Raw genomic sequence first — 27,850 nt, 5'->3', positions numbered from 1 at the left:
TCAGTCCCATATTCTATGAGCAGAACCTCTGGAATGTTTAATCTTTAATGGCAAGATCGGAGATGTCTGCAATGTTTATATGAGACCATTTTGTACCTGGCTCGTGTTGTCTGTCCGACTGATAATTAGAGATCAGCATTCTCTGGAATCAGAGCCAAAGTTACTCATACATCCCACAAACAATTTAAAAACTAAAATCAGCATTCTGTTTCTAGAATCTGTATGTTATCCAAGCATTTACATTTTGACTCACCAAAATGTAAATATGTCAAGAAAAATGTCAACATGACACCTAAAACATGAAGTCTGCTGTCTGTGGAAAAATAAGCTTGCATGTCCATCATGCTGCTGTACTGTGTATAAAATGTAAGGCAAAACAGACATTTTAGTTAAAGTGCCCAAAAAAGATTAGAGCAGATAAACCCCTTAAAGGAGAAAGTTTTATAACAAGCTGCAGCTTCTGCATTGACTTATCCTGCCTGGACTGAAGTGCAAATGGAAAGGGGTATGGGGCCCTGTGCAATTGTAAACTCATCAGCCTAAGCAATGGTGAGTTCTATAACCAGGCGACTCAACCCTCACAGGATACATTTGTAGATTTCACCCATCAGGGCAGAAGAAAACTCGCCTGACCAATGGTATCACCCTGTGTGAGTGTCATGCTGCAAGGAAGCAATGCTTCTTGGCAATTGGCAAATAGGGCTCTTTCACATTACATGCGTTCACGAACACTATTTTGTGCATGCGTTATGACCTACGGCGTGATGTCAGGAAGTCGATCAGCGACATTAGTTCTAATTTACCCAATGGGGAAATGCTTGCAGCGGATGATTAAATGCTCCCAGATGCGTTACAACGTAACGCTCTGGAACGCTTTGTCTAGTGTGAAAGGTAACAAGAAAGACGATAGACTTCCATGTTACCCCACTTACCGCATCCTAGGAGCGATCCGTCAAAGCACACGGATCAGCTCCTAGTGTGAAAGAGCCCTAAGTCCCTATTGCTCACCTACAGCCAGCTTTTTAAAACAAAATATGTTAAATAAAAGTAAAAAAAATAAATTACTTAGCCCCCTCTCCAAAGATTTTATTTGCCACTAGTCCTAAATGCAGGCTCGTTCAGCCATGATGGCTTAGCAGACCTGCATGGAGCTTCACCATACTAACCTATAACAACCCATATGGTACATGGTGTGAGGGCTCTGTAGGAAAGGGGCAGCAAAGCCTCCCATTCTCCTACAAAGCCTTGCCCATATCTTGCCCATTCCTGCCTCTATGCATTAGAGGTGGTTATAACTACTCTCACACATCAGGGGATAGGTATTGGGGGACTTTTTGGTGGTATCTGGTATCCCCCTTTAATAAGGAGAACCCCAGATACCAGTCCTATATCCTGTAAATAGGTAAACCTAGCTATTTAGTGTTTATAATAGAGAAATAAACTTTATGAATAAATAAAAAAATGTGTCAACTTCTTCATTTTTTTTTCTATAAAAGTAATTGAAGAGTCTTCCTCTACCGGCCAATCCCAGACCCACCAGTCCCCCACCTCCAATGCACTGCTTCCCAATGAACCTGTGCCAAACACCCTTGGCACCATTGCTACCCGGTCCCTGAAAGGGTTCCACCACACTGCTGCACAGGGAGCCTTGGCAAAAGCATCTTTAAATCTCCCTCCATTGGTCAGTTTTGTGGATCAATGAGAAGCCCTGGGGTTTTAAGATGCTTTTTTTCCAGGGCTCCCTATACAGCAATATGCATTAACTAGAGAAGCTCCATCAAAGGCATCACTGTAACAGCACCGCCGATCCATCTGGAACACAACTGCCGCTCCCGACTGCTCTTTTTATTTTGTGAAATGAGGAGGATGGTCCTGGTGGGTCAGGACTGCTGCAGTAGAAAACATTGGTGCCAGTGAGGCCTGGCATAGGTGTGCCAGACCTTGGGAGAGTGTAGGGGTGTCTAGCACTATAGCAGCATGTGCAGTGGACATTTGGGGGTGTCAGGTTGCGTGGCACTGTAGCAGCATGTGCGGTGGGTGTTGGGGTGCCTGCCACTGTATTGGCAACAGGTGCAATGGGTTAACATTGGAGTGACAGGGCGTGTTGAAAATAACTGACTGTAACTGACAAACTATAACTCGGGAGATACCTTTATATCGTACACTCTGAAGAAGTGCAAAATGTGTGACACTCTTCTCCCATCCAAGCAGAATTTTAGACTTAATAATACAAACAAAATGTTTAATTATTAAACCCTTAGCCTAGCCTGAGAAAGGATATTAGGTTGACCACACTCACATGTATGTTTATGTAACGATCAGTGAAGCACAGAGAGGATCTGATTACCGGTGATCTGCAGTATCACTGGGAAAACAGATGTATACCAGATTATAAGTGATCTGCAGTATCACCGATAATCCGATATACCAACTAACCTCTGTTCACCTGAGTAGAGTGTAGTGTTTTGGTGTAACAGTAACACTTAGAGGACTAGGCCTCAGTGTAGTAAGGAGTACTACACAGCTTCCTTCCGAAGACCTGAGCTCTCCAAGGCGGGAGGAATCAGGCTGAAAAAAGTAGGAAGGTTTGTCTGAAAGTGACACTCTGGAGGAAGTGTCACTAACAGGACGGGGAACCGCCTCTAACAATAAGGTCGGTTCTCGAGGTCGGGCAAGCTAGGTCGTAACACACGGACAGATAAAGTACAGATACAGTAGGCAGAGGCGGAGTCTAAGGCACAAGCAGGGTTCGGCAACAGGGTATCAGAAATATCGAGGTACAAGATCAGGAGGCAGAAACAGAGTCTAAGGATGAGCCGGGGTTCGGCAACAGAGTATCAGAAATATCGAGGTACAGGATCAGGAGGCAGAAACAGAGTCTAAGGACGAGCCGGGGTTCGGCAACAGAGTATCAGAAATATCGAGGTACAGGATCAGAGTTCAGGAGGATAGTCAGGCAGGCAAAAAGTCATAACAGATATTCACAATCAAACTAGTACTTTAGCTATCAACAGAATCTAGCTAAGTGTAGGATTACAGCTCCAGCTGGTCCCGGCACACTTGCGGATCTGACTACGGATCTGGGTGCTTCCACATATGTGATCGCAACGCCAGACACCAGAGAAATGACCAGCTAGCAGTATATATACACAAATGTCTTCCCAGCACTTCCCTAAGTGCTGGACCAATGAGGAGTGGAGCCAGAGTCAGCTGACCAGCCTGGTCAGCTGACTCACTTCTGGGTGCTATATGGGGCCTGCCTTTCCGCGCGCACGCGCGTCCTACGAAACCTGAAGGGACTACGAGTCCCAGCCACAGCAGCCCCGCTCTGCGGTGTCTCCGCAGCGGGGACATGCGCGCCAACCGCCGCGTCAGACACCTGGCGGCGGCTCTTCCGTGATTTCTGACAGTTTAGAACTGTTATAGACACTATGAGAAACTGAGAAGGTACAAGTAAAAGGTCATTTTTTAGAATTACATTTTTTTACACTTTAAACCTGTTTGTCTAAAAAAAAAAGGTATAAAAGACTATAAATTACTTTGAAGATTAAAGATTTCTTAGCCTGTTTGCCTAGGAACTATACTGTAGTATACTGTGACTAGACTCAAGCTATAGTGGAAAATTCGACTCTGAGACATATTTCCTAAAACAGACAAATCTATTTCTGAAAGGGCTGATCTCATCAAATGATGTGTTTATCAGACCTTTACATTATATTAGATTTATTTTATGCATGTGCTTTTCTCCACAGAGGTCTCTTCATTACTATTCATGATCGTGGTCACATATCCACCGTAATAAAATCATGGCCTGAAGATGATATTAAGGTAATTTGTTGCTCTTTAAACATAAGCATTTAGGTTAAAGATTACTACCTTATGAATGTAACTCATTTTGGAACAGAACAGGTCACATAAGGACACAGCATGATGAAATAATTTCTTTTAAACTTGTAATGCCCAATATTTTATGCATGTGGTGCATAATAGTTTTATTTCTTAATGACTGTCATTATTAATTATATGTACAGTTGTTTACATAAATGTTCCTTACAGGCATATGTGTAACATTAAAACCACATAAGGAGGAGAGCAATTTTCACATATCAACGCTGCTCCCATTCATTCGCCAATAACTTTATTACTACTTATCACACCTATATGATCTATATATTGTTGTTGTTTTTTCAAGACAATTTAGGCTTTTAGTGTGTAATAATGTTGTTTAGTAATTACCTAATTTTCTATGCATTTTAGAGAACCTGTAACAAAAAAAAGTTCCCCTGGGGGGTACTCACCTCGGGAGGGGGAAGCCTCAGGGTACCAATGAGGCTTCCCCCTCCCCTGTAGCTGCAGGCAATCCAGTGATGGCTCCCTCGAAGTGTCTGGCAATCCTCCCTCGACAAGCCTGACAAGCGTTGATAAGGGCAGATTTATTTACAGGGCGCTGTTGCGGCTCTCTGCACAGATATAGGATGAAATAGCTGATCTCTGTCGGGTCCGCTCTACTGCGCGGGAGACTTGTGCCTGCACAGTAGACCGACCGACAGCGATCGGCTATTTCCGCTTATCTCCGAGTAGAAAGCCGATCCTGCGCTGGAGCCGGGAAGGTAAATATTTACATCCCCGCTGTTCAGGGAGCTTTATTGCCGCCGCCGTGGGACCGAGGAGGACGGGGGAAGCCTCAATAGGATCCGGTGGCTTCGCCCACCCGAGGTTAGTACCCCCCAGGGGAGTTTTTTTTTTTTTTGTTACAGGTTTTCTTTAAAGGGAAATTAAGGGTAAAAATAGAAAAAAACACACTATTTCTCCATTTACATCCATTATAGCTTTACAATAATAAGTGCTAACTATAAGTTAAACCCACAAATTGTATTTACTTATCCATCCTGGTTATTACAACATTTAGATTATATTCCTAGTACAATGTATGATGACAAGATTGTATTTGAAAATTGAGGTGTCTTTTTTTCTGTTTTATTTTGCTTTGTCATTGTTCACTATCGATGATTACAAGACCTTATTTGAAAAAATAATAGTAATGGTATACATATTTAAAAAGCCAAGTGCCTAAGGTAACAATATGTGTTTTGTCTTTTATATTCTGTCAATTTGTTTTCATTTTCTTTTGTATTTTGTTTTGGTAAAGAATATGCCAAAAGGTAATTGCTTTTGATTCAGTTTGTGACTAAAATGAATACACAAGACATGAGCCTCAACCTTAAAATTCTTTAAACTCTAGTCTGCTAATTATCATGGTTAAAATATTACCACATGTCTCTTGTAGTTTTGCTAAAACTTTCCCAAGTTTGATGATAATATTGAAAATAACTTTTTATGCTGGATTGGGTTTGTCATTACCTATTGTATATGTTACCTGGATCCAAGCTTTAAGACACACAAGAAGGTCACATGGTATAATTACCTCATAGTTCCACTTCCTGTAAAGAGCCACTCAGAGGTACACAAATGAGCACTGCAAAACTGATTCATATCTTCCTCCAAACCTTCTGTTATGTATTCTTCACAGTGGTAAGGAAAATATGGTATTCCTTAAAGGACATCCGAGGTGAAAATAAACTGATAAGATAAACAATTGTATCTGTCCTCCTTCTCCGAAAAAAATGACTTTTTTACATATCCTACAGTTTTATTTTATTTTCAAATCTAGTTTTTACGTTTTTGCTGTTTCATTGTCTCTGCTCAATGACACCTTCATTGAAGTATGTTAGAGCTCAACTCTACTAATTAATGACCCAATTTATCTATTCCTTTCCTGCTCTCAGAAGCCATTTACTGACAGGAAAGTATTTTACGTCTGTAATTATTATTAACTCTTTCAGGCAGAGAAAGAACAAAAGGAACCAAGCCTAGTTATTTGTGTGCTTGGCACTGTACATGCACATGACTATCTCATCATGTCACATGACACCCCGGTTGTCCTTTAAGCCTTCACTAGGTCTAGATTATACATTTTAACAATAATTGTATGACGTTTAGCATTGTAAGAACACAGGACTACATAAATCTATTGTGTTTGTAGGCTGTTGTGGTAACTGATGGAGAGAGGATTCTTGGTCTTGGAGATCTTGGAAGTTATGGCATGGGAATTCCTGTGGGTAAACTAGCTCTTTACACAGCGTGTGGAGGAGTGAGGCCTCAAGAGTGTCTTCCTGTAATGTTAGATGTGGGAACTGATAATGAGGTGGGTATTACTGTACTCTCTTTCATAAAAATATTATTGTATTGATTGTTTTCAAGAATCCACATATATTCCCTATTGTTTATAAGATTTTCTACTTTCTAGCATATTTTTATTTTCATCTGATGCTCATAAAGACATGCTTGCTTGTATAAATCACATATGCACAAGGCACTTAACAGACTAATTGTTTTTTGTCTTATTTTCCTCTCAAAAAAATCACAAATAAGCTACTATAGTTGGCACATCACGTTTATGGATGTTTTTCAGAATCAAATTTTGATGTTTTTGATGTTTGTTCAGTCAGTCATGAGGTGTACATGCAAAAGGGACACTCGTAAATTTTTGCACCCGAAAAATCCGCTAGCAGAATATCGCTAAATTCACCATATTCTATTTTGCAGTGAAAATTCCAATACTGCAATATAAGTAAATGATGCAAAGAAAAGACTCCAAAAAAAGAAAAAAAAATAGTCAATTTGACAGCACTGCTATGTATATCAACAATATTTTATTTAGTAATGTCACAAGAATTGAGTAACCATAAACAATTAAAAACACTTAAAAATGAGATATACAATCACCTGCCTGCATCACTAGATTATATTGTTATTATATGTCAGTGATGCAGGCAGGTGATTATATACCTAATTTTTAAGTGTTTTAACTGTTTATGGTTATTAAATTATTGTGACATTACTAAATAAAATATTGTTGATACACATAGGGGTGTTGTCAATTGGACCATTTTTATTTCTTTCTTGGAGTCTTTACTTTGCACATTGCCAAGGAAGGTCCTAGCAAACTATTGTATAAACCTAGCCTATCCTCAATCAGAACCCTCCCTCTACTGATGCCTATTCATACCTTCAGCGGTGCCAAGCAGCTGGCACCCCATGGTATACGCTACTGGTGTAGTTGGAGTTGTGTAGCCCCATTCAGTACCTATCTTTACAACCTCAAAGTGCATCTGCATGCATTTTTATGGCCCTGCACCAGGTTTAATGGAAAGTCAAGGGAAGTCTAGGCAGCAGCAGGAGAGGGGAGTTTCAGAGGGGAATGCACCACTTGTTAGTGTGAACGGGCAATTATAAACAGTCAGGATGTACTGCTAATAAATATTTTTTTCAGAGTATTTAATATAATGTTACCCACACTAGGGGGTACTTTGAAAACACCATATTACAATGTGGTTGAGAACGACTACCACGCTTTGATGATGTAGGATAGGTGATTAGACATGGAACATCTAGGATCTGACTCAGACAAGTAATACTATAACTGTGGATAGCCAGATTTGTTAATAGCGAGTGTAGTGGGTGATTCAGACAGCCCATGTAGGGAGGGGGGTTACAAGCACAGGTATGTGATCCATAATGAGGTAAAAACAGCCAAGTAATTACAGCCAAAACCATTAGGCTTACAAAGACATTCTTGAACTAAATGTTAACTTCTCCGCAGCCCCCTTGCTTCACCAGTACACAAGATTGTGATACGGAATGTAGAAATAATCCAAATAACCTCAAACATAAAAGTTTACATGTCAGTTTTGCTTAGATGTGAAATATGACTCCAGGCACAAAAGCATGCAGTACTGGAGAAAATCCAAGCTCTGAATCTTAATGCATGGACAGACCCAAATGCAAGAAACTATCATAAAGGGCAGTTGTACAAGCATAACTTATAGCGTGTTTGGCTGTCATGCTTTGGCCAGTATCCCTCCTTTAGTAACATGGATAAAACCCACACATTTTATCTGCCCATTTGTCCCGCTTATTACAACTTTTAAAGTATGTCCCTAGTACAATGTATGGTGCTAATATTTTATTTGGAAATAAAGGTGCATTTTTTCCATTTTGCATCCGTCACTAATTACAAGCCCATATTTGCAACAATAACTGTAATATATCCTCATAACATACATATTAAAAAAAAAAAGTTCAGTTCCTAAGGTAACTATTTATGTTCTTTTTTTAAATGTTACATATTTATATATATATATATATATATATATATATATATATATATATATATATATATATATATATATTATATATATATATATATATATATATATATATATATATATATATATATATATATATATATATATATATATATATATATATATATACATGTTTTTATTTTGTAACTATGGGAGAGTGGGGAAGGTAAGGTGTTAATTTTAATGGGAAATATATGTATTTTTTATTAAATTAATATACAGGATCTTCTCAAAAAATTTGCATATTGTGAAAAAGTTCATTATTTTCTGTAATGTACTGATAAACATTAGACTTTCATATATTTTAGATTCAAATACACACAACTGAACTAGTTCAAGCCATTTATTGTTTTAATATTGATGATTTTGGCATACAGCTCATGAAAACCCAAATTTCCTCTCTCAAAAAATTAGCATATTTCATCCGACCAATAAAAGAAAAGTGTTTTTAAAACAAAAAAGTCAACCTTCAAATAATTATGTTCAGTTATGCACTCGGGAATGGTCGGGAATCCTTTTGCAGAAATAACTGCTTCAATGCGGCGTGGCATGGAGGCAATCAGCCTGTGGCACTGCTCAGGTGTTATGGAGGCCCAGGATGCTTCGATAGCGGCCTTAAGCTCATCCAGAGTGTTGGGTCTTGCGTCTCTCTACTTTCTCTTCACAATATCCCACAGATTCTCTATGGGGTTCAGGTCAGGAGAGTTGGCAGGCCAATTGAGCACAGTAATACCATGGTCAGTAAACCATTTACCAGTGGTTTTGGCACTGTGAGCAGGTGCCAGATTGTGCTGAAAAATGAAATCTTCATCTCCATAAAGCTTTTCAGCAGATGGAAGCATGAACCCACTTTTGGACAAGAAACAGCTGCAGAAGCGCCTGTCCCGGGCTACAGAGAAGCAGCACTGGACTGTTGCTCAGTGGTCCAAAGTACTTTTTTGGGATGAAAGCAACTTTTACATGTCATTCGGAAATCAAGGTGCCAGAGTCTGGAGGAAGACTGGGGAGAGGGAAATGCCAAAATGCCTGAAGTCCAGTGTCAAGTACCCACAGTTAGTGATGGTCTGGGGTGCCATGCCAGCTGCTGGTGTTGGTCCACTGTGTTTTATCAAGGGTAGGGTCAATGCAGCTAGCTATCAGGAGATTTTGGAGCACTTCATGCTTCCATCTGCTGAAAAGCTGTATGGAGATGAAGATTTAATTTTTCAGCAAGACCTGGCACCTGCTCACAGTGCCAAAACCACTGGTAAATGGTTTACTGACCATGGTATTACTGTGCTCAATTGGCCTGCCAACTCTCCTGACCTGAACCCCATAGAGAATCTGTGGGATATTGTGAAGAGAAAGTTGAGAGACGCAAGACCCAACACTCTGGATGAGCTTAAGGCCGTTATCGAAGCATCCTGGGCCTCCATAACACCTGAGCAGTGCCACAGGCTGATTGCCTCCATGCCACGCCGCATTGAAGCAGTTATTTCTGCAAAAGGATTCCTGACCAAGTATTGAGTGCATAACTGAACATAATTATTTGAAAGTTGACTTTTTTTGTTTTAAAAACACTTTTCTTTTATTGGTCGGATGAAATATGCTAATTTTTTGAGATAGGAAATTTGGGTTTTCACGAGCTGTATGCCAAAATCATCAATATTAACACAATAAAAGGCTTGAACTACTTCAGTTGTGTGTATTTGAATCTAAAATATATGAAAGTCTAATGTTTATCAGTATATTACAGAAAATAATGAACTTTATCACAATATGGTAATTTTTTGAGAAGATCCTGTATAGGTGTAATTTTACTATTTGGCCACTAGATGCCCCCACTTGTATTCCTCTTGTGTACTGAACAGTACACAGAGGATGTTATGTGTGTATGTGTTGATTTATCTCTTGTCAATGACCACGGCATCTCATTGATGCCGTGATCATTGTTCTCAGGCACTTAGATCGGTGAATGGGAACTGTGTTCCAATTCACTAATCTGTCTACTAATGGGCGGTGACGAGAACGGCGATCGCGGCAGGAGACATATCTAGGGGCCTTGAACGGGAACAGTCCTCCTGCGGGGCATAGATACACTCATTTTCACTAAGTGGTTAAATTACTGATGATGTGTAGGTATAAACAACATGATGATGTGTAGGTATAAACACTCCACATGTTTAGCACCAGGGGTCAAGTGGTGCGTGGACGCGGGTGGACGACGTCCACTTACTATTTCCAGAGTGTGGACGCCGTCCACCCTGGTATGTTCGGAGGGGAGCAGCGCAGTGGAAGGAGAGCTGTGAGCAGCGGTGGAGAAGGGGGGCCATCTCCCCCCCCCTTCCCTCACCTTGGGGCTCTCCCTCCCTCGCTCTCCCCTCCAGAAGTAACGTGCGGGTGGCTCACAGCGGGCGGGACTTACCTCTCTTCATTCCGGCGCCGGATCTGCGTGCCACTGCTCTGGTCTGGACCAGACCAGACTAGCGGCAGTGGAATACTCGCGCCAGAAGGAGGAGAGGTAAGTCCCGCCCGCTGCCGGCTGCCCGCACGTTACTTCTGGAGGGGAGAGCGAGGGATGGAGAGCCTTAAGGTGAGGGAAGGGGGTGAGATGGCCCCCCATTCTCCAGCGCTGCTCACAGCTCTCCTTCCACTGCGCTGCTCCCCTCATGCTGGGGGGACACCTGACTACCTATTCTGGGGACATATACCCCTGACTACATATATACTTGGCACATATACCCCCTGACTACATATACTGGGCACATATACCCCTGGCTACATATACTGGGCACATATACCCCCTGACTACATATACTGGGCACATATACCCCTGACTACATATACTGGGCACATATACCTCTGACTACATATATACTGGGCACAAATACCCCCTGACTACATATACTGGGTACATATACCCCTGCCTACATATACTGGGCACATATACCCCTGACTACATATACTGGGCACATATACCTCTGGCTACATATACTGGGCACATATACCCCTGACTACATATACTGGGCACATTTACCTCTGGCTACATATACTGGGCACATATACCCCTGACTACATATACTGGGGACATATACCCCTGGCTACATATACTGGGCACATCTACCCCTGACTACATATACTGGGCACATATACCCCTTGCTACATATACTGGGCACATATACCCCTGGATACATATACTGGGCACATATACCCCTGGCTACATATACTAGGCACATATACCCCTTGCTACATATACTGGGCACATATACCCCTGGCTACATATACTGGGCACATATACCCCTGGCTACATATACTGGGCAGATATACCCCTGGCTACATATACTGGGGACATATACCCCCTGGCTACATATACTGGGGACATATACCCCTGGCTACATATACTGGGACCTATATCCCTGGCTACATATACTGGGACATATATCCCTGGCTATATATACTGGGCACATATACTCCTGGCTACATATACTGGGCACATATACCCCTGGCTACATATACTGGGCACATATACCCCTGGATACATATACTGGGCACATATACCCCTGGCTACATATACTAGGCACATATACCCCTTGCTACATATACTGGGCACATATACCCCTGGCTACATATACTGGGCACATATACCCCTGGCTACATATACTGGGCAGATATACCCCTGGCTACATATACTGGGGACATATACCCCCTGGCTACATATACTGGGGACATATACCCCTGGCTACATATACTGGGACCTATATCCCTGGCTACATATACTGGGACATATATCCCTGGCTACATATACTGGGCACATATACTCCTGGCTACATATACTGGGCACATATACCCCTGGCTACATATACTGGGCACATATACCCCCTGGCTACATATACTGGGGATATATACCCCTGTCTACATATACTGGGCACATATACCCCTGGCTACATATACTGGGCACATCTACCCCTGGCTATATATACTGGGGACATATACCCCTGGCTACATATACTGGGCACATATACCCCTGCCTACATATACTGGGGACATATACCCCTGGCTACATATACTGGGCACATATACCCCCTGGCTACATATACTGGGCACATATACCCCTGGCTACATATACTGGGCACATATACCCCTGGCTACATATACTGGGCACATGTACCCCTGGCTACAGGTACTGGGGACATATACCCCTGCCTACATATACTGGGCACATATACCCCCTGGCTACATATACTGGGCACATATACCCCCTGGCTACATATACTGGGCACATATACCTCTGGCTACATATACTGGGACATATACCCCTGGCTACATATACTGGGACATATACCCCTGGCTACATATACTGGGCACGTATACCCCTGGCTACATATACTGGGGACATATACCCCTGGCTACATATACTAGGCACATATACCCCTGGCTACATATACTGGGGACATATACCCCTGACTACATATATACTGGGCACATATACCCCCTGACTACATATACTGGGCACATATACCCCTGGCTACATATACTGGGCACATATACCCGCTGACTACATATACTGGGCACATATACCCCTGACTACATATACTGGGCACATATACCTCTGACTACATATATACTGGGCACATATACCCCCTGACTACATATACTGGGCACATATACCCCTGCCCACATATACTGGGACATATACCCCTGCCTACATATACTGGGCACATATACCCCTGACTACATATACTGGGCACATATACCTCTGGCTACATATACTGGGCACATATACCCCTGACTACATATACTGGGCACATATACCTCTGGCTACATATACTGGGCACATATACCCCTGACTACATATACTGGGGACATATACCCCTGGCTACATATACTGGGCACATCTACCCCTGACTACATATACTGGGCACATATACCCCTTGCTACATATACTGGGCACATATACCCCTGGCTACATATACTGGGCACATATACCCCTGGCTACATATACTAGGCACATATACCCCTTGCTACATATACTGGGCACATTTACCTCTGGCTACATATACTGGGCACATATACCCCTGACTACATATACTGGGGACATATACCCCTGGCTACATATACTGGGGACATATACCCCTGGCTACATATACTGGGCACATATACCCCTGGCTACATATACTGGGCACATATACCCCTGGCTACATATACTGGGCACATATACCCCTGGCTACATATACTGGGCACATATACCCCTGCCTACATATACTGGGCACATATACCCCTGGCTACATATACTGGGCACATATACCCCTGGCTACATATACTGGGCACATATACCCCTGCCTACATATACTGGGCACATATACCTCTGGCTACATATACTGGGCACATATACCCCTGACTACATATACTGGGCACATTTACCTCTGGCTACATATACTGGGCACATATACCCCTGACTACATATACTGGGGACATATACCCCTGGCTACATATACTGGGCACATCTACCCCTGACTACATATACTGGGCACATATACCCCTTGCTACATATACTGGGCACATATACCCCTGGATACATATACTGGGCACATATACCCCTGGCTACATATACTAGGCACATATACCCCTTGCTACATATACTGGGCACATATACCCCTGGCTACATATACTGGGCACATATACCCCTGGCTACATATACTGGGCAGATATACCCCTGGCTACATATACTGGGGACATATACCCCCTGGCTACATATACTGGGGACATATACCCCTGGCTACATATACTGGGACCTATATCCCTGGCTACATATACTGGGACATATATCCCTGGCTATATATACTGGGCACATATACTCCTGGCTACATATACTGGGCACATATACCCCTGGCTACATATACTGGGCACATATACCCCTGGATACATATACTGGGCACATATACCCCTGGCTACATATACTAGGCACATATACCCCTTGCTACATATACTGGGCACATATACCCCTGGCTACATATACTGGGCACATATACCCCTGGCTACATATACTGGGCAGATATACCCCTGGCTACATATACTGGGGACATATACCCCCTGGCTACATATACTGGGGACATATACCCCTGGCTACATATACTGGGACCTATATCCCTGGCTACATATACTGGGACATATATCCCTGGCTACATATACTGGGCACATATACTCCTGGCTACATATACTGGGCACATATACCCCTGGCTACATATACTGGGCACATATACCCCCTGGCTACATATACTGGGGATATATACCCCTGTCTACATATACTGGGCACATATACCCCTGGCTACATATACTGGGCACATCTACCCCTGGCTATATATACTGGGGACATATACCCCTGGCTACATATACTGGGCACATATACCCCTGCCTACATATACTGGGGACATATACCCCTGGCTACATATACTGGGCACATATACCCCCTGGCTACATATACTGGGCACATATACCCCTGGCTACATATACTGGGCACATATACCCCTGGCTACATATACTGGGCACATGTACCCCTGGCTACAGGTACTGGGGACATATACCCCTGCCTACATATACTGGGCACATATACCCCCTGGCTACATATACTGGGCACATATACCCCCTGGCTACATATACTGGGCACATATACCTCTGGCTACATATACTGGGACATATACCCCTGGCTACATATACTGGGACATATACCCCTGGCTACATATACTAGGCACGTATACCCCTGGCTACATATACTGGGGACATATACCCCTGGCTACATATACTAGGCACATATACCCCTGGCTACATATACTGGGGACATATACCCCTGACTACATATATACTGGGCACATATACCCCCTGACTACATATACTGGGCACATATACCCCTGGCTACATATACTGGGCACATATACCCGCTGACTACATATACTGGGCACATATACCCCTGACTACATATACTGGGCACATATACCTCTGACTACATATATACTGGGCACATATACCCCCTGACTACATATACTGGGCACATATACCCCTGCCCACATATACTGGGACATATACCCCTGCCTACATATACTGGGCACATATACCCCTGACTACATATACTGGGCACATATACCTCTGGCTACATATACTGGGCACATATACCCCTGACTACATATACTGGGCACATATACCTCTGGCTACATATACTGGGCACATATACCCCTGACTACATATACTGGGGACATATACCCCTGGCTACATATACTGGGCACATCTACCCCTGACTACATATACTGGGCACATATACCCCTTGCTACATATACTGGGCACATATACCCCTGGCTACATATACTGGGCACATATACCCCTGGCTACATATACTAGGCACATATACCCCTTGCTACATATACTGGGCACATATACCCCTGGCTACATATACTGGGCACATATACCCCTGGCTACATATACTGGGCAGATATACCCCTGGCTACATATACTGGGGACATATACCCCCTGGCTACATATACTGGGGACATATACCCCTGGCTACATATACTGGGACCTATATCCCTGGCTACATATACTGGGACATATATCCCTGGCTACATATACTGGGCACATATACCCCTGGCTACATATACTGGGCACATCTACCCCTGGCTACATATACTGGGGACATATACCCCTGGCTACATATACTGGGGACATATACCCCTGGCTACATATACTGGGGACATATACCCCTGGCTACATATACTGGGCACATATACCCCTGGCTACATATACTGGGCACATATACCCCTGGCTACATATACTGGGCACATATACCCCTGGCTACATATACTGGGCACATATACCCCTGGCTACATATACTGGGCACATGTACCCCTGGCTACAGGTACTGGGGACATATACCCCTGCCTACATATACTGGGCACATATACCCCCTGGCTACATATACTGGGCACATATACCTCTGGCTACATATACTGGGACATATACCCCTGGCTACATATACTGGGACATATACCCCTGGCTACATATACTGGGCACGTATACCCCTGGCTACATATACTGGGGACATATACCCCTGGCTACATATACTAGGCACATATACCTCTGGCTACATATACTGGGCACATATACCCCTGGCTACATATACTGGGCACATATACCCCTGACTACATATACTGGGGACATATCCCACTGGCTACATATACTGGGGACATATACCCCTGGCTACATATACTAGGCACATATACCTCTGGCTACATATACTGGGGACTACTATACTCATGGCTACTTATACTGGGGACACCTATAGACCTGGCTACCTATGCTGGGGGTACCTATTTTGGGGAACTGCTGTCAGATTATCTGCATTTTTGTGGAATCGCTGTTATGTATTTTGGGGAACAGCTGCCAGATTATGTGTAGGTTAGGGGAACGGCTGCTGCCAGATTATGCGTATTTTGCGGAACTATTGACAGATTGTGTATGTTTGGGGGACCACTGCTGCCAGATTATATTTATTTTGGGTGTTACGTGTATTTTGGGTGATCCGCTGCCAGGTTTCGCATATTTTGGGGAACTGCTTCCAAATTATGTGTATGTTGGGGGAACTGCTGCCGCCACATTATCTATTTTGGGGGAACCACTGCCATATTATCTGTATTTTGGAGGAATTTCTACCAGATTATGTGTCTTTTTGATGAAATGCTGTCAGATTACATCTATTTTTGGGGGCTACACTACGGCAGAGCTCAAACTTCCCCGGCAGACCTTTTACATCACTGCTAAGGTTATGTATATTTGGCCCCACCCACGACCATGCCTGCATTATGCTTGACCACGCCCATTTTTGCTTGCCGCAGGGGTTTTCCAGATGAGTCCACTCACCTCTTTTCCCAGGACTACACCCCAGGTTGGCACCCATTACATTTGGTGGATGGCTGTCATGTCATGACCAAAAAAGGGGCAGCCAGCCTGTGCAATGGAATTATCTTATATGTACACTGTCCTGTTTTACTGAAGTCTGCAGCTTCAGGCTTCTCAGCACAAACTCCATCGGTTGCTGTCATGGCCTTCTGCCATCCCCACAAATTATGTTTTCTATCACACATACATGTACGCACATGGTCCTTGGCCACATCTGCCACCCTGCTGCATCAATTTCAGCTAGTAAGCTAGCACATCTGTCCTTCCCACCTGTTCCCACTGCAGAAAGGAGGGCACTTCATCAGCATCAAGGAGTCCTCCTCACATCCATATATACACTTATTGTAAGCACTGCATCTGACTATAGATACAATGGTGGTGGGCACATACGCGCTAATATTAAGCTGATACTTTATCAGGTGAGTTAAGGAGGAATTTTAACCAAGGACTGATCTTCATCCCGATTAGTAGCTAATACCCCTTTTCTCTTGATAAATGTTTACCTTTTCCTCATTAGGTCATCGGGGGGGGGGGGGGGGGGGTCTGTGTGGCTGATATTGGTGTGAAATGGTCCTGACAGTTTGCTGTCTGTGAACCTTGTTGCATTGTGGGAAATAACTGCCAAGCAAGCAGTATCTCTCTGCATAGAACACTCAGTAACGAACATTCTGTACAGATCACCTGGAAGAACTAAGGATGTCACTACCAGTAATAAGTAAAAAAATGTAAATCAGGGAGAGAAAAGATTTTACAATTGGAAAACACTATATAAATAATCTATTAAAAAAGCTATTTTTATTAATTATGTTATTATAACTACAGACCTTCTTTAAGTGTGTCCTTACCTGCTATGCTCCAAATAAAAAGAAAGAATATCAACTTTCAAGACTGCTGTAATGTTGGTACTTCTGAAGAACATATTAATAATTTCAACAGAGGTCTTTATATCATAATATGTTTGGAGGCTGACCAATAATTTCATTTCACTTGTTTAAATATATATTCTATAATTAGACTCCCATGTGTTGTAAGAGGAAATCAATACACCACTTTGCTCATTTCCTAAAAGCCACAGTGGATTTCCTTATAGGTGCCAAAAGAAACAAAAACTCTTATGAATTTATTCCACTAACTCAGTTAATCCAGGTGCATCGGGTGTTTGTATTTTAACCATAAGTTAGGGCCCGTTCAGATCACAAATGCGGATGGCCATGCGTTCGGAACGCGTGCGGACCGCAACGCGTACGAACGCACGCCATCCGTGTTTGTGTGCATTGCGTGGCTGATCCCATCACTGAAAAGTGAATAGGACAGCCGCGCGTTTTTGCTAAATCTGCGTCCTGCATGCGTTCCTGGACCGCACAGGTCCGGAACGCATGCAGTGTGAACATCAGACAGTGCACTCTATGCACTGTCTGATGTCGTGTGTGTCTGCCTCCTGCACGCGTTTCCAAAACGCGGCTGGAAATGCGTGCAGTCTGAACGGGCCCTTAGTTGGTAATTGAACAGCAAAATCCAAACACATTTATATTCATTAGAGTATAAGACCCAATGCTAATTGAGAACCAGTCAAATAATGACGGAATGTATTGAGTGGTTGGGATGCAAATGAAGCAGAGCTTTTCATATATCTGCTGAGGAATTATCTGATTACCCTTTTAGGTAGTATAATAATAGACAACAAAAGCAAAGAACAGATTGTAACATTTTTCTTCTCTAGTGCATTTGGTGGGTGTTCATCCTAGTCTTACTTACATCTAACTACCATTTTTCTGGTAGCCACAAGTAATCTTTACACAAAGGTGTAAGGCCTCATTTCCATTTAGCGCGCTTCTGTCCGCTTTTTATCAGCACATCAATGTTACAGATTGATACATGTTGCTGAAAAGCGGATAGAAGCGCACAGATGGAAACAAGGCCTAAGATAAGGTTCCTAAGCAAGGGTACAACGTGGCTGCTAAAATCAGATTAATCTGGTTTGGGAGAGTGGTTTAATAAGGTACCTTTATAACTAAGTTATAAAGAACCTTTAGGTTTGGTTCACATATAGATCTGTACATTTCTAGTCCTGTCCTGTCAGTTTTGCATCAGTTTTCTATCACTTTTACCTGGCAGGATTGGAATTGTACACTTTTTATGTGTGAACCTAGACATGGAAAACTGATACAAAACTCACAGGACTAGGCTGGAAATTTACAGATTTGTGTGTGAACCAAGCCATAGAAAACTCATATAAAACTGATGCAAACTGTCAAAAACTGACAGGAGAGGACTAAAACAACACTGTACACCTTTTATGAGTGAACCCTGCCTGACCACTAAGATTTTTTATATTGAGTCTAATGGAATGCAAAAGCACTGCACTCAAAAGCATGTCTGCTTTCTTTAACCTCTTGAGGACTGCAGGGCTAAACCCCCCTAGTGACCAAGCCATTGTTAGTGAAATTGGCCACTGCAGCTTTAAGGCCAAGCTGCAGGGCCGCACAAAACAGCACCCAAGTGATTTCCCCCCCCCCCCCCCTTTTCTCCCCACCAACTGCCTATGAGAGCCGATCGCTCTCTTGTCCCCCAGGGGGACAGCCGTGTCACACGGCTTAGAATGCTGAGTAGTATGTAAACTGCAAATATTAGAGAATGATGCAACGTTATAAAAAAAAAGCTGTATAATTGAAAATAAAAATATGAGAATATTTTTTTTTTGCCACTATTGTTTTAATAATTATCCGTACTACACAACCATCGAGGCTGTTTCTCTCCCTTTCCTCCCTCCCTCCACTTCCCTCCTCCCCTCCGATGCCTGCATTGGAACAGGACGGCGATCCGTCCTGTTTCGCCTCTCATAGGCATAAGCCTATGAGAGGCCGGTGCTACACGGCCAATCAGAGGCCGGGGATCGCTGATCTCAAACAGCGCTGCGGCCCCCGGCAGCGCTGTTCGCATGTAAACAAAGGGGATTTCTTCCCCTTACGTTTACAAGCAGCCTGTTAGCCGCAATAAAATTACTTATATGATGGTGCCGAGTCCAACCTCCTTTCATTGAACAATAACTACCCACATGCATGTGGGGTAGCTAACCTCATCTCCCCAAGCAACAAGGAAGGGCTGAGCCACTTGTTATAAATACATCATGGACCACGTGGGCTAGTATTGTTCAGTACCACAATGGCCGGCTTAGCCTGTGTGAGGGACAGTGGATTAAAAGAGGCTTGGGGTTGCAAAATCAACTTATTTGAATGAAAAACAAATAAAAAAGAGATTCTGAGATGAATGATACGTCTTATCATTTGGGTAAAGTAAGTGATAGGTTTTACCCTCAAATCTACCCTCATTTTTTACATTAAATAATGGCTGCCCTGTGTAGAATCACTAACTGAATTAGGAGAAAAGAACGTTAGGATGATAGGAGACATTGGAGGGGGCTCTTTCCCGCTCGGCCGGGCAAACTAACTTGCGGGATTTTGTTAACTGGATCATGCAAATCCACATGAATTAAGCACTCACCAGAACTTAATGTTGCCAATTGCTGTAATCAGATCAGGCCCCATGAATATTTAGTTATGCCATTCACCAATAGTTCCATTTATCAAAATTTCTGTAATCCAGCAGGCTTACTTAAGATCCAGAAGAAACCAACATTTGCCTTGATGCCAGCTCATTTTTATGTGTAGGCATGTATTGCCAACCAACCATGTTCCACTAAACTGCACAATTCTGCGGTTTCACAAATATACCGGTAATCTTGGAAGCAGCTATAGGATTTGCCAATTTGCCTTTAAGCTGTATAGTCGTAAAGAAGCCACAATGCCAGGAACAGCGAGGCACAGCTGCCCCATTTAAGTCATATTGCAGTAATGTATAGGGTATACAGGCTCGGGTATACACCCCCTTCTGCTCGCTCACCTATCAAGAATTGTATATGCCTGCATTTATATCACACAATCATAATACAGTATGATTCTTGTTGCCGCCTCAATTTAGATTGACAACACTTTGTTGTTGTTCCCAGATGTCTGAGCTTCTTGTGTTTGCCCAGTATTGCGTATGCCTACAAACTACGCTCAGAAACCACAACTGTGGGTAATAAAGTACAGATTTTGTAATGGAAAAAAGCCTTATGAACACATCAAGTATTGTATGCAAATGACAGTAAGCAGTATTTTCCCAAGGCAAGTAAAGACAAATATCGCTTTTCTACACAGCAGTCACTTTGCTAATCTTGGACAGAAAATAGCAAAGGATAGCCAGGAAAACAGAAGCACAAGTAATACCTCCTCACATCTTAAAAGCAACTCTAACTCAATTTAACATCAGCATGTGCCTCTGTAATCATCATCGTTTTATATTTTTAAAGCTCTGGCAAACAAATACCAGACTAGCTTGCAAGCTAAACGTTATGGCTGCACGGACAGCGGGATGTCATTTTTTTCATGCTTAACTTGAAATACGGTAACTCAGTCAGCAAGGCCAACCATTTTGTTTGATTCACAATACCCGTGTAAAGTAGCACAAGTTATGCAGGTGTCCCAAGGATGCTGGAATGTGAGGAGATGCCATAATGTACAAAGCATGAAGATCTTGTTTCTGATGAACTTACAGCACTTTGCTCTATTTACAAAGATTCACTCCAATTTACCATTCAAAGATTTGCTGAAACATGGTTCTCCACATAGATGTGACCTAGTTTTTATAATATCAATATAAATCAACTACACACCCATTATGGCCAAACAATATGTGTGTTAAATTCATGAAATGCAACATGTACAGGTCATGTAATTTGAATATAATCCATATACAGCAATCATAACAAATTCCCCAAAAATTCAGTGCAGATTACCACTAAATATGGAAAAGGGCAAATGTGGAATCTGACACTAATACCATTTACTGGATAACGTTAAAAGATTGGAAGAGTAAAGCTTCATACACACACTGAAATGAAATCAGCCGTGGCCTCAGCTGATAATTGTGAGTGACTTCAATGTGGATCTTTAGCGATCCCTGACCCCCAATAGCATTGTTCTCCCTGCTCCTCCACCCACGGGAATCTGCTTCATCGTGCTCCGCTCATTCTCCCTTCGGTTCCAGCATAGCAACAGATCTGTCACTAGCTTGGAGGCTAGCGTCTCTAGAGCACCAGCACAGCACTGTTGCCATAGGGATTATGTACTGATCCGTGCCTGGATACAGAAATCCCCCGGTGGGCACGGGACTTTAGCTTTAGCCCATCAGACTTTCTTCAGACTCTTTGTTTTTGAGGACCAAATAAAATGTTCGAAAACATAACTTATATACATTTGAACATCAGAGGGAGGCACATAGATTTTTGCTTATATAAATAAATGTCATTAAGACATATTCATTACAAATAGACTTGAAAAAGTGCCTGCATAGCTTTTTAGTAATCAGAAAATCCAAAGGGTAGAAAAAAGTCTGGCACTATAGTTTATTATGCAGCAGAATGACACAAAAACAGCAAAGTGGAACGTGACATTGCAAAGAAATGACAGACTTGACAGGCATCAAAAATGTGCGTCATCACAAGAGTGTCCAATAAAGCTGTACCTGGGTGACGGTGGGAGGCAGCAGATGTGGGTGCCAACAGGTGCACGGCCTAACGACCGTTTCGCATGGCGGACGCCAGGCTTCTTCTGAGGTATGTGTGCACTAGGTGTGAGAACAGCAGCGGGGTTTAAATGCACGTGTAAGCACACTTCCGGTTCGCTGTAGAGGCCCGCCCGCATAGGTTTGCATAATCCTTCCGGGTTCCTAACCCGGAAAAGGCTGGTGAGATGCATGGCCATTTTCTGGAGGTCAGGTGCGCGCGTCATCTATGACATCGCTTCACACTGGCCTATGGCTGTGCGACTGTAGTCCTACTATGCATGGAGCTGAGCGCTAAGCGCCCGCAGCATGCATAACATTGGAGTGGTGGTTGTCATGGCAACCTGAAAAACCCCACATCTATAATGGGCGGACGAGAGGCGGCCCCGTGCACCACATAAAGCAGAACTCCAGAAAGGCACTGATGAAGAAAAAATGTGTGTAAAGACATTAATCTAGTGCCTAATAATAAAATATGGAGACATTCTCACATGTGAACCTTATTAGCTATTTACATGGACTGCAACCAGGGCCGGGAAAGGACTGGAAGGGTGAATGCCCATTATGGGGTGGGAAGTAACTAGGTGTACCACAAAGAGTAAGATCAGTGAGAAAGGTGAAAAGGAGTGGGGAAGTGAGATAAGAAAAGAAGAGAAAGTGAAAAAAGAAGAAAGAAGTGTATGGTACACATAGAAAGGTGAGGAGAAGAGGGGGGTGGAATAGAAATCCATACTTAAAGCGGAATATAACCCTGCATTTCAACTTTGCTCTAAAACATTATTTACAGCATATTATATGCAACCAGCATTTTTTTTTTCACTAGACCAGCATTGGAAGGGTTACACAGAGTTTTAAAGTTCCTGGAGATTTCTGCAGACGCATCCGAAGCTGAAATAGATACATTTTGTTTACATAAATGTATCTAAGTGTTGAATGTGACTCACTCTCTCTGACTGAGCTGGAGGACAGCCAAAGTGTGTAACATTCAACACTTAGATACATTTATGTAAACAAAATGTATCTATTTCAGCTTCGGATGCGTCTGCAGAAATCTCCAGGAACTTTAAAACTCTGTGTAACCCTTTCAATGCTGGTCTAGTAAAAAAAAATGCTGGTTGCATATAATATACTGTAAATAATGTTTTAGAGCAAAGTTGAAATGCAGGGTTATATTCCGCTTTAAGGTAGGCACCACAAAGTAGAGGCGCAAATAGGTCCCAGCATGGCACATCAACACAATCAGTAATATTGACAATTTTATTAATTTTTTATTATTAAAGCAAAATACGCCCTGAGGGAGGAAAAAAAAGGGGGGGGGCTCCCTACAGAGTGCAAGGCTTAAAAGCTCTCACTACATACTAAAGTAGACAGCATCAAAACTGGGTTAAAAAAGGGGGCCATGGTGGGATCCAATGGGCAACAAGAGGTAGCTCATGGGTAAGTGCAAAATCCTCAGAAACATCGGGGATCCAAGAAGCAAGCAAGATCCACATAATCATTAAGGCATTAGTGCGTAAGATCCAATGCGCTTCTTGTCTGAGTAATCATTTTTTCCTGTCTCCACCCCTACGAGGAGTGTTACAGACATCAATACATGCAAAAGAAAGAACGTCAGGATTGCTCTGATGGACTGCAGACATATGTTCAACAATCGGTATATATAACAAATTGGACGGCGCTGCCAACAATATATTTAACACTGATTACTTGTACATACATCGGTATAAGGTCCCTCTCAATTTTCTTCCTGCCGCTACCTCAGATAGAGGGAGTACCCCAATCTCCAACTCTTAATACAAAAGACTATTATATAGATATCAAAGGTGCGCTGGACATAGATGATTTACACAACTTTACTTTTATTATAAATATTCAAAATAACATATAATGCTGCTCATAAGAAGGATCAATACATACACACCCTCATACATACCAGGAACTAGCTGGTGTCCCCTTAAAAAATCCAAAAAGAAAACCGAATTTTCAAAAAAGTATAAAAGAGTAATAAGAAAATAGTAAAAATTACACATAAAGTTTATCCAAATTGGATGTGCATATCCAGATTCAAAAAATCTCTCCTTCTGCATAGGGACTCTTCTAAAATAGACTCCAATAGTCCTGTACCTGCTTGAGCTTGCTACTAAGAGGATAATCACATACCACTACATAGACTGCATGCAGCGTTACGTCCTGCCTGCTGTTTACCAAGTGACAGGTCTGTGGATGCCACTCTCAAGACTACTCACGTCTGTTACAGCCTCCGGATCACCGCTCCAGGTGAACAATCCTCACTCGCTAGGCGTCCACCCCAGTCGGCTACGGCGGTGAGTGGCGCTCCTCTCCACAGACTCTTTGCGAGTTCTCACGGTGTTTCGTTCTGTCACACACTTCCTGGGTAAGAGACGTCACTGCTCCTGTGCTTCTCACCCTGCTGTAATGCTTCCTTGCGTTCCAGCTGAGTAAAAACGTAAATTCCCTGCTGGCTCCACCTGGATTGGTGCTAGTTATTCCAAGGATGGAGAGATTTTTGAATCTGGATACGCACATCCAATTTGGATAAACTTTCATGTGTAATTTTTACTATTTTCTTATTACTCTTTTATACTTTTTTGAAAATTCGGTTTTCTTTTTGGATTCTTTAAGGGGACACCAGCTAGTTCCTGGTATGTATGAGGGTGTGTATGTATTGATCCTTCTTATGAGCCGCATTATATGTTATTACGAATATTTATAATAAAAGTGAAGTTGTACAAATCATCTATGTCCAGCACTCCTTTGATTTTATATAACATATGTTCAACAATTCTTGGACAACCTTTGTGCTTGGGGAGCAACCACACATGCTCCAGAATGCGTTCTTTAACCATTCTGGTGGTTTTGCCAATATATAAACGTTGGCATGGGCATCACAATGCGTACACCACATATTTGGTTCTGCATGTGGCAAAAAAAGGAACATTGCATTGAACCGGACCTAGTCTAAAGGACTTACCGGTCCTCCTCAGGTGGCAGGCTTTACAAAAGCCACATCTGTGATTCCCTGTGGAAGCAAATTCACTCAGCCAAGTGCGCTGTAGATGTTCCCGAAAATTACTGTGCACCAAGGTATCACCGATAGTTGGTGCTCTTTTAAAGGCAATTAATGGTTGAGAGGGTAAAGTGTTTCTCAGTACTGGATCCTCAAGCAAAAGGGACCAGTTCTTACTAAAGGCCCATTTAATCTGTTTGGCCATAGGGGAGAAGTCAAAAGAGAAAACTCCCGGTCCCTTGGTAGATTTGTACTGATTCCTTCTTTTGATAAGCTTTAGCCCAGGGGTCTCAAACTCAATTTACCTGGGGGGCCGCAGGAGGCAAAGTCAGGATGAGGCTGGGCCGCATAAGGAATTTCACAATCGCGGCGCATCGCCGCCTCTGCCCACCCCTCTCACTCTTCCTTCACAGAGATGGGCGGGGAGAGGCGGCGATCCGTGCAGTGATTGACGTCAGGAGGGGCAGAGCTGAAGCTGAAAGCTCTGCCCCTTCCAGGAAATGCCGGCGGATTGCCCCCGGGGCGATTTGGGGGCTCTGCAGCCCTCGTTTAGCGGTAGGGATGCGGCGGATTACTTAGGAGCACTGAAGCAAACTATAAGGAAGCTTTTGCCGGCGAAGGCCACAAAATATTGTATAGAGGGCCGCAAATGGCCCGCGGGCCGCGAGTTTGAGACCCCTGCTCTAGCCTGTCCTTGTCAGTAGCTCTTTTGATAGCTAGATTTAGACTGTTTTCATTGTAACCACTGGCAAGGAGGCTTAGTAATCATTAAAATGTTGTGAAGTTATTTACAACAAATAGATAAGACCCCCTGTGTATTTCTCATGTGCACAGGAATGTATTATCTGGACTGGAATGATGGTACAGCTAGAATTTACTCAGATATTTAGTTAAACAGAGTGATGCAATAAAAAAAAAAAGTGACATCTGTTAAATCCTCAAGTTACAGTTTTAACTACTTATTCACACAGCGTGGTACGTCTGTGTGATCTGAAGTCACCAATTAGTACAATAACCTGAAGGTCAAGTACGGTAAGCTGTGTCCTTGGCAAGAAAAATGTGAAGGTACTGGAAGATCAGTTCTATTGTTGTTAATGGTGAACCTGTGCATGCTCATATGTGATCCAAATTCTGCCCCGTTTCCCTTTGGGACATTTTGCACACATGATCAGGTATACCAGGTTGGTTAATCCACAGAAAAAGGTGCAATGTGTTTTGCATGAATGCGGTGAACCTTGCATTATTTCCTGTCAGTGGACGGGTGTGCGGGTCTCAGGGAGATGTTTCACTCTCTGCTGGCCTAACAAAGGGGCTTCTGATAATCGGCTGTTTAGACTGGGTGGTTGTTGATGTGCTAGGAGCAGAGGTTCAGGAAATATCTCTCTTAATCTGTCACACTTATGTAAAGTTGAAGTTCTTTCACAATCTTTCTTAAAGCGGATCTGAACTCAGAACTTCTGCTCTAAAAGATATGCAACAGCATAATAACCTTTAAAGAAAAGCATTTCTTTGCTACAGCTCATACAAATTCTGCAATAAATCTGCAGCGTGTCTACTTTCTGCTTTCATAGAAGCAGACATATGGTTAACATCCTGTGTTTTCCAATTAGTTATTTGCCGTGGCAGTCGGCTGACACAGCTGAGGGATCAAATTACAACTTGTGCCTAGTCACAGGGGGAATTAGTCCAGGCTAAACACTCTAAATACATACAAGGTGTATTTCTATATAGTTTCCTTCAGTTCAGGTCCACTTTAAGGCCAATAGACATAGGTTAAAGGTGACAACCAGTGGGGCCCGAACCCCCTCTTTGTTCTGCTTACAGTATATTGCAGGAGTCCAGCTATGGGTATGATGTTTTCTTGATTGGGCCATGGAGGGCTGTATCCTTATATTATGAAGGTCCCCTTAACCACTTGCCGACCGCCCACTACCTATGGGCGGCGGCAAAGTGGCATGCCCAGGACCACGTAACGCCGATGGGCATCGGGTCCTGGGACTCTTCTTGGCCGGGGACTGCGCGCAGTGATGCGCGCACATCTGCCGGCAATAGGCTCCGCCCACCCGCGACGTCAACCCGCCGGCCGTCC

General features: G+C 42.9%; 1 protein-coding gene across 2 annotated transcripts in view; it reads left to right on the top strand.

Annotated features, from left to right (window-relative positions):
- ME1 (malic enzyme 1) overlaps positions 1 to 27,850 on the top strand; it is a 385,689-nt gene that overhangs the window by 126,407 nt on the left and 231,432 nt on the right. For both annotated transcript variants that reach the window (XM_068281558.1, XM_068281557.1), the window contains exons 4-5: positions 3,753 to 3,828; positions 6,044 to 6,205. In XM_068281558.1, the coding sequence (XP_068137659.1) occupies positions 3,753 to 3,828; positions 6,044 to 6,205 (238 nt within the window). The remainder of the gene's footprint in view (positions 1 to 3,752; positions 3,829 to 6,043; positions 6,206 to 27,850) is intronic.

The sequence above is a fragment of the Hyperolius riggenbachi genome, chromosome 4, assembly GCF_040937935.1.
Source record: "Hyperolius riggenbachi isolate aHypRig1 chromosome 4, aHypRig1.pri, whole genome shotgun sequence".
In the NCBI taxonomy this organism is placed as follows: domain Eukaryota; kingdom Metazoa; phylum Chordata; class Amphibia; order Anura; family Hyperoliidae; genus Hyperolius; species Hyperolius riggenbachi.
The sequence above is the reverse complement of the archived record's forward strand: the minus strand, read 5'-3'. Positions and strand labels throughout refer to the sequence as shown.